We start from the raw sequence: 9,499 nt of genomic DNA, 5'->3' as shown, positions 1-9,499 counted from the left end.
TTGGGTCCTCTCCAACCAAAAAAAAAAACTAGCAATGTTAGATGGAATACCCTCGACCTTATAAGCCGTTTCCGTTTTTATCCCACAACCGATATAGGGCCAAACCAACAAGATAAATAGAATACGGGAGACACCCAATTGGCAAATAAACAGTATAGCTTAGTTCTGAAGGAAATAAAGCATCATAGTGATTCCATGGTGGATGTTAGCTTTGTCCACGAAAATAGAACATCAAATGTGCATACTCGTTCCCTAGCTCGCAGCTCTTTAGACTTGTATCGGGTTGTCGTTTGCGGCTCCTATATCACATGATATGAATTTTGTACCTGATCGATTAATAAAGAGGGAGTTGTGTTACCTAAAAAAAAGGGTAAAACCACATGCATATAGACTTTACTTTTTCTCTGCCCCTTTTCTATTTCCAATAGATAGGAAAATCACAAATTCGAATATTTTAATTAATTCTTAACTGAAAATACCAACATTGGTTTCTGGACAAGTGCGATGGATTGGAGGTCCCTCTTTCCAGAAATCTTTTTACGGGATAAAAGGGAGGAATTGCTAATTCTAGAATTAACTTAGTACTTTTTGAAGATGTGACAACCACATCATTTTGTTTGATATCATTGCAGCATTATTTTCTTTTCAGCTGGTCGTGGTTGTGGGAATCTGGATTTCATAGCTGCATAGACAGATCGAGTCAAGTAGTCAAATTCGCAATCGTGGAACTGACACAGGCGGGTCCCATGCGCCCCCTTGCCGTGTCCCGAGCGGCTGACTGACAGACTGAGCTATCCACTCCATCCATTCACAATTATCTCCCCCTCTAAATTTAGTCAAGGTAAAATTAAATTTAAAATTAAAAGAAATCAATATTTATAATGATAGATGCATATAATTTGAAGATATATTTTATGAAGATTTTAATATAATAAACTTACATTGTAGATGTTGCTATTTTTTCTAGATATTAATTAGCATTGATTAAATCAAAACACGAAATAATTGTGAACGGAAGGAGTACCACACATAACTAGTATGCATTTCATATGAATCTCCACATATACTCCCTCCGGCTTAAATACCTATCTTTGGTTCGACGAATCTAGACATATTTTAGTCTATATTTTGATTAAATCTGTGTTATTTAGAGCCACAGCGAGTATAAAACCATAACCGTAAAGAAGCTCTCTTAAAGACAAATATCCGAATACCCCCAAAATAAAATCTGGTGGTATATATTTCGTGTCACACGTCCTACTGTAGTTATTATCAGAGTAATTCTTGGTCAAAACATGAATTTTAAACACTTAAATATATCTGAACTTTAGGACAGTGCTTACGAGTCACAGTGAACTGAAAAGTAGCGTCCTTCCCATTTGAGTCAAAAATGCCGTGTCAATGAAGTAAGCACGACTGCGTATCAGAAATGGACTTCAGGTCATATAAGGCACAGATATTGCCCGTGAAGACCGGCAACAAAGTATCAATCAAAAGAGTACCATGAACCGGCTAACTCCATGCGTCTCATAGAGCTAACTACTTCATAGTTCATACAAGGAAGTGAGAGAGAGAGAGTATGGCAGCACAAACACAAAGAACAGATACAATCAGTAGAGCATGCTTGTGCGTTTGGCTACTGGTGATCACCTCCGGTCAAGTGCGTGGTATGCATGCAACTTCCATCGAAGAATCACCAACCAACGCAGTCGCCGATCAGCCCCGAAGCCGGTGCCTCGCTGGCGAGAGGGCTGCCCTTCTGTCCTTCAAAGCCGGCACCACCGACCTGCATGGCCGGCTTGCGTCGTGGGAGGCTGGCAGGGACTGCTGCCAGTGGAGCGGCGTCCACTGCAGCAACAGCATAACCGCAGGCGCCGTCCACCATGTCACCAAGCTGAGCCTGCCCTTCTATCTCCTGGGAGGTGAGATAAGCTCGTCCCTGTCTTCTCTAGTGTTCCTCAGGCATTTGGACCTCAGTGGCAACTTCTTGGGGAACAGTCGCCCTATACCTCAGTTTCTGGGGTCGCTGGTGCACCTGAGATACCTGGACATTTCCAGGAACATTTTTGACGGTCCAATACTACCCCAGCTTGGCAACCTCTCCAAATTGATGCACCTAAACATCGGCTCGTGCTGTTTTTTCTGCGATACAAACCCCACCGATGTGTCATGGCTGTCACGCCTCAGAAAGCTCAAGCACCTTGACATGACCTCATGGGACCTCACTACTGCTGCTGCCAACTTGTTTCCTGCTATAAATGTCCTTCTGGATCTAAGAGTGCTTCGTCTACCTTACTGTCGCCTTACAAGTTACTCGCTACAGTTTCACAATTTGTCTGCACTGACCGTCCTTGACCTCTCATACAACAGCCTCCAAGGCTCATTCCCAGCAGTGGTAGGGAACATGACATCCCTTGAAGAGCTTAACCTGGGCTATAACAGATTCGCCGGGTTGCTGCCACCATCCTGGTCCAACCTGTGCAGCTTGAGGCTTCTTGGTCTCAGCGCATCAGACGTAAACGATGACATAAGAAAAGTGATTGAGAAATTCGGGTGCACATGGAAGACGGTGCAGTATTTGTACCTGTCCGATGCCAACATCACTGGGAGCTTGACATCATACTGGATAGCGCAACTCACAAGTATGCGCGAACTTGAACTAGGCGGTAACATGCTCACTGGACATATACCCACAGAGATTGGAAGGCTGTCAAATCTGACCGTTCTGTACCTTCGCAATAATGCCTTCAGTGGTAACATCACAGAGAAGCATTTCTCTGATCTTGCAAACCTGCAGACCTTGCACTTGTCAGAAAACTTGCTAGCAGTTAACTTGGCGGCAAACTGGACTCCACCATTCAAACTGCAGGATGTCTACCTCCGATCATGTCGCATTGGGCCCCAGTTTCCCTTGTGGCTACAGACTCAAACGACTGTCGAACGCCTTGATCTCTCCAACAATAGCATAGGGGGTGCTGTACCGAGTTGGTTCTGGAAATCGGTTTCAAATGCAAGTGAAGTATATCTCTCAGATAATCAACTAAATGGAACACTGCCAACAACTCTGAAGCAATTGCCAATGCTTTATGTGTTAGAACTTAGCTTCAACAGATTCACAGGAGTGTTACCAGAGCTGCCAATAAGTCTAGGAGAACTCATAGCCTCAAACAACTTGTTGTCAGGACCACTGCCAGCTAACCTTGAGTTGTGCACCTTTTTATATTTTCTAGTTATTTCCCACAATCTCATCAGTGGGACAATCAAGCCGTCCGTGTGTCAGATGAAGGTTTTGAACGTCTTGGATATGTCAGACAACCAACTACAAGGTAAATTACCATCATGCTGGACAGACTCTCAGTCTAACCAGTCGCAACTGAATGTTTTGATGCTAAGGAACAACAGTCTATCAGGTGAATTTCCATCAATAAGCAGCAGCAAGCTGGCTCTTCTTGATCTTTCCTACAACAATTTTTTCGGAAGTATACCGGTATGGATTGTTAAGAAAATGCCTTTACTGAAATATCTGATATTGAGATCTAACATATTCTCTGGACACATACCTGAAGAAATCACAGAGTTAGATTATCTTCAGTATTTGGACCTGGCTGAAAATAAGATATCAGGAACTTTACCGTACTTTCTAGCGAAGATGAAGGCAATGAGTTATGTACACAATCAATATGTGAAAGATGGACCACTTAATGTTGGACATCCCGTCTATATCACGTCTTACAATCGACAGCAACGATATTTTGATAGTTTGTACATGGTTTTCAGAGGCGAAATGCTGCAGTATTCTAGCAATGCTCCTTACTTGGTGAGCATTGATCTGTCCAGAAATTCTCTAACGGGAGATATTCCAAGAGAAATTGGTGGCCTTGTTGGGTTGATAAACCTGAACTTGTCCAGGAATCATTTGCACGGCACGATTCCAGATCAAATCGGTCAGCTGCAATCTCTAGAGGCTCTTGACCTTTCAAATAATGAACTCTATGGGGTAATTCCGGAGGGCTTATCAAACTTAAGTGCCTTGAACCATTTGAACCTGTCATACAACAATCTTTCAGGAAGGATTCCAACAGGAAGACAGCTTCAAACACTTGATGATCCATCTATATATGTTGGGAACAGTTATCTCTGTGGGCCACCTACCTCTAACAAATGTGCAACAAATCAGCCTACAGTGCCCAGCCATCATGAACAAGAAGGTAGAAATAACCTGATGTTTGTTTTCCTTGGCATGGGCATCGGTTTTACAGTTGGACTGAACATAACACTCCTTGTGCTGCTCTTCAAGGAGAAATGGAGAATTGCATACTTCCGTTTAGTAGACAACTTATATGACATGGTCTATGTTTTTGTCATTTTAACATGGAAGAGCTGGGTTAAAAGAAACATGCCAGAAGCTTAAACTGGTACAAGTATGGCTTATTTCAGTATTTATATACAACGACTCTTATTTTATATGAGTAACTGTCTATCGCATCATGTCGAAGAGCACTGTATATGGTGGACTATTTTCTTCAGGTTATATTCAGATTTTTTATTTTTCGACGAATATACTCTGTAATTTTGTATTTGTACCAAATAATGTTTGTGCTTTGGAATAATATTTAATGTTTGGGTTGGTATATCGGTTTCCTATGAATAAAGTCAAAACTAACAGATAATGGGAAGACCCAAAGATTCCCTACCACATCCATGCATACTATTTGTTGGAGTTCAGTCACCTCCTGTATGACCACAACTACAAGTTGGAATGACTGAGCATGGTCAACGAGAAACTAGAACTCTCCCTACATTGCATCAAAAGTACATCATAACCAACACATAATTAAATACACGGGTGGCATGAAAGTAAAACCAAATAGTAGTACATTCTAGTAAGTAGCAACAGGAATACCCAAACAATGAAGATTTGAAAGCAAAGGGAGAAATATAACAAAAATTCTACACCTAAAAATCCTCCTCAAAAGGTGCGGTCACAATATCTCTCGCTGATGGTGAACAAAATAGAGGAACTCACTCACTGAAGCACCTAGAAAGACATGTAAAGGATCAAACCTCATTGAATGATGACAATAATAGACCATCGTGTGTGAAGAAATTAGGCAATCAAGACAACCACATCGTTAGAAACACCATCCCGACTAGGCAGACATGTGTGTTATCACTTGTCCAGGCAGACACCTCTGTTGGAAAAGCTCCCAAGAATGTGCTATTGAAGAAAACATGCCCACGAAGACACATGAACAATAACCAACCCCTCGTCCATGAGGACCAGTGGCCGGTGGGGACAAAGACTTGCATGCTCATCGGCAACGCCAAACCAAGTGCCACTTGGAAAAGATTGTAGCTGCAGGACCGCCGTTACTGTTAGAGCAACATCATCGCTACGAGGTCCAAATTAGTGCCACTTGAAAATTCTAGGGCTTACCTGCACTTGGTAAAATCCTGCTGCTGTGTTAGACACCAGAAACTTCAAATGTGTTGCTTTCTCCTTGTTATCCAAGGAGGGATAACAATTTTGTAAGTCAACGACTGTGCCCCTGCAAGTTCAGTAAGAAATTTCTTGAAGTCAAGGAGCAGAATAACCCATTTTATGACTGGTTGACATCTTTGCTACCTATATTAATTTTCAGTTGATACAGGGTAATAGTACAATAATAAACGTCCCACCAGGCTTTGCTTCCCTATTTACACCGAGCATAATATTAGATGGCAACTACAGATTAATGGGATTCCCTAACATTCATGTGTCGGACAATAGCGAAACCCAAAACCTTGTTTCATGCACTGATTTGATTCCTGCAGAACCACTGAAATGCCACTATTCATTGTAAAAAAAGGTGGAGCTTAGCCAAGACAGAAATTACCTTCAAGTTATCATTCCAAAAAGCCTTAGCAGACTCCGCGACATCCATCCACCATGAAACAAACCTCTATAGGATGCTCATCGAGGTCATTTAGCCGGTCATGGTACATGTCACCGTCCTTGAAAATGTTCACAAGTCCATCATCAACACCTTCAGGGAGTTCTCCACAATCAAAAATCACGATACCAGTTGTAGGACCAATTGTTTACAGTGCAGGATACCAACCTATTTACAATTTGGAAAAGGCATATAAACTACGCAGATTCGTATATTGGGGATTTCGTGAGTGTTGATATGAGAGGGGAACTAACTAAACTTCTAGAGATGCGGAAGCGTTGGAGAGGCGCGGAAGCAGTAGGATACGAGAAACCTGTCAGGCAGACTTCTCCGTTAGGCCATGGTGAGCGAGGTGGGGAGAGACGTCGACCATCCGCTCTGGGAGGGTCGTGACACGGCCAATCCGTCGGAGCAGGGCGTCCTCGCCGGCGCCCGTCACTGGTAGAAAAACAGGCTTCCGTTCAGCCCCATAAGTCGCGAAGCTATAGGAACCGCGACTAATGGGACCTTTAGTTGCGGTTCGGGAGGCGAACCGCGACCAAAGGCCTGGGCCCAGGGCGCTCGGTGGCCAGCTGGTGCACGTGGGGGGCTTTAGTCGCGGTTGGCCAGGCCAACCGCGACTAAAGGTGTCCGAAGGCCTTTAGTCGCGGTTTGCCAGGCCAACCGCGACTAAAGCCCCTCCCCTATATATACCCATCCAGCAGCCAACACTTAGCCATTTGGAGCCATTCTCTTCACAAACTTCACAAGTGGGTGTTAGGTTTGCTTTTGGTTCCTCTTATGCACATAAGAGGTTTGATGAAATGCCCCAAGAGCATGAAACAAACATGATATGAAGTGTTGGAGCCACACTTGAGCTTTCTCATTTATTTTTTCCTCCTCGATCGCGGTTAGCAACTTGAACCTTTGATGTGTCATTGATAAAATATGCATGTGTGTAGTTCATTGTTTAATTTATATTGTTTGTAGCTAGTTAGTTTAACAAATGCATGATGGTTAATTATATATTTTATATTATAATAATGCAGATGAATCGGCAATGGATGTACGGTAACCGACTCTCCGGCGAGTTCACTACGGGTTTGAAAGATTTCCTCGTAGTGGCTAATGCGAACAAGCAGGGGGGTTTTGTTATCTGTCCATGTGTTAACTGTAAGAATCAGAAGGGTTACTCTTCCTCATGAGATGTTCACATGCACCTGCTTCGGCACGGTTTCATGCCAAGCTATAATTGTTGGACCAAGCATGGAGAAAGAGGGGTTATGATGGAAGAAGATGAAGAAGGGGATGATTTCATCGATGAAAGCTATCTTGCTCATTTCGGTGATACTTTCATGGAGGATGCTGAAGGTGAAGGGGAAGGTGAAGGGGAAGGTGAAGAAGAGGCACGTGATGATCCCGTTGATGATCTTGGTCGGACCATTGCTGATGCACGGAGACGCTGCGAAACTAAAAAGGAGAGGGAGAATTTGGATCGCATGTTAGAGGATCAAAGAAAGGCGATGTACCCCGGATGCGATGATGGTCTGAAAAAGCTGGGCTGCACACTGGATTTGCTGAAATGGAAGGCACGGGCAGGTGTAGCTGACTCGGCATTTGAAACTTGCTGAAAATGTTGAAGAATATGTTTCCAAAGAATAACGAGTTGCCCGCCAGTACGTACGAAGCAAAGAAGGTTGTCTGCCCTCTAGGTTTAGAGGTTCTGAAGATACATGCATGCATCAACGACTGCATCCTCTACCGCGGTGAATACGAGAATTTGAATGAATGTCCGGTATGCACTGCATTGCGTTATAAGATCAGAGGCGATGACTCTGGTGACGATGTTGAGGGCCAGAAACCCAGGAAGAGGGTTCCCGCCAAGGTGATGTGGTATGCTCCTATAATACCACGGTTGAAACGTCTGTTCAGGAACAAAGAGCATGCCAAGTTGTTGCGATGGCACAAAGAGGACCGTAAGTCGGACGGGGAGTTGAGACACCCCGCAGATGGAACGCAATGGAGAAAGATCGACAGAGAGTTCAAAGATTTTGCAGCTGACGCAAGGAACATAAGATTTGGTCTAAGTACGGATGGCATGAATCCTTTTGGCGAGCAGAGCTCCAGCCATAGCACCTGGCCCGTGACTCTATGCATCTACAACCTTCCTCCTTGGTTGTGCATGAAGCGGAAGTTCATTATGATGCCAGTGCTCATCCAAGGTCCGAAGCAACCCGGCAACGACATCGATGTGTACCTAAGGCCATTAGTTGATGAACTTTTACAGTTGTGGGGCAGACCTGGTGTCTGTGTGTGGGATGAGCACAAAGAAGAGGAATTTGACCTACGAGCGTTGCTTTTCGTAACCATCAACGATTGGCCTGCTCTTAGTAACCTTTCGGGACTGTCAAATAAGGGATACAATGCATGCACGCACTGCTTACATGAGACTGAAAGTGTACATTTGCCAAATTGTAAGAAGAACGTGTACCTTGGGCATCGTCGATTTCTTCCGAAAGGTCATCCAGTAAGAAAGAAAGGCAAGTATTACAACGGCAAGGCAGATCACCGGCCGAAGCCTGCGGAATACACTGGTGCTGAGGTATTTGATATGGTCAAGGATTTGAAAGTCATCTTTGGAAAGGGTCCTGGCGGACAATCAGTTCCGAAGGGAGCTGACGGGCACGCAGCCATGTGGAAGAAGAAATCTATATTCTGGGAGCTAGAATATTGGAAAGTCCTAGAAGTCCGCTCTGCAATCGACGTGATGCACGTTACGAAGAATATTTGCGTGAACCTCCTAAGCTTCTTGGGCGTGTATGGGAAGTCAAATGATACAAAGGAAGCATGGCAGGACCAGCAAAGTTTGAAAGACCCTGATGACCGGCATCCGGAACGGTTTCAAGGTCGTGCCAGCTACGCTCTGACCAAAGAAGAGAAGGTCATCTTTTTTGAATGCCTGAGCAGTATGAAGGTCCCGTCTGGATTCTCGTCCAATATAAAGGGAATAATAAACATGGCGGAGAAAAAGTTCCAAAACCTGAAGTCTCACGACTGCCACGTGATTATGACGCAATTGCTCCCGATTGCTTTGAGGGGGCTCCTGCCGGAAAATGTTCGAGTAGCCATTGTGAAGCTATATGCATTCCTCAATGCAATCTCTCAGAAGGTAATCAATCCAGAAGTTCTACCACGGTTACAGAACGATTTGATCCAATGTCTTGTCAGTTTCGAGTTGGTGTTCCCACCATCCTTCTTCAATATTATGACGCACCTCCTGGTTCACCTAGTCGATGAGATTTCCATTCTCGGTCCTGTATTTCTACACAATATGTTCCCCTTCGAGAGGTTCATGGGAATATTAAAGAAATATGTTCGTAACCGTGCTAGGCCAGAAGGAAGCATCGCCAAGGGCTATGGAAATGAGGAGGTAATTGAGTTTTGTGTTGACTTTGTTCCTGACCTTAAGCCGATTGGTCTTCCTCGATCGCGGCACGAGGGGAGACTAAGTGGAAAAGGCACGATCGGAAGGAAATCAACGATATGTATGGACGGCCATTCTCTGACTGAAGCACACCGCACATTTC

General features: G+C 44.1%; 1 protein-coding gene across 1 annotated transcript; it reads left to right on the top strand.

The window, feature by feature from the left end:
- The first annotated feature begins 1,669 nt into the window (after positions 1 to 1,669).
- LOC127347835 (receptor-like protein EIX1) lies at positions 1,670 to 4,843 on the top strand. The gene has a single exon (XM_051373983.2). The coding sequence runs from the start codon at positions 1,670 to 1,672 to the stop codon at positions 4,409 to 4,411; it is 2,742 nt and encodes a 913-aa protein (XP_051229943.1). The 3' UTR covers positions 4,412 to 4,843.
- The last annotated feature ends 4,656 nt before the right edge of the window (positions 4,844 to 9,499 follow it).

This window comes from Lolium perenne, chromosome 4 (genome assembly GCF_019359855.2).
Source record: "Lolium perenne isolate Kyuss_39 chromosome 4, Kyuss_2.0, whole genome shotgun sequence".
NCBI classification, from domain to species: Eukaryota; Viridiplantae; Streptophyta; class Magnoliopsida; order Poales; family Poaceae; genus Lolium; species Lolium perenne.
This window is presented reverse-complemented; position numbering and strand designations above follow the sequence as displayed.

Coding starts and splice junctions, on each gene's coding strand:
- LOC127347835 (XM_051373983.2), top strand. CDS start 1,670: ATGCATGCAACTTCCATCGAAGAATCACCAACCAACGCAGTCGCCGAT.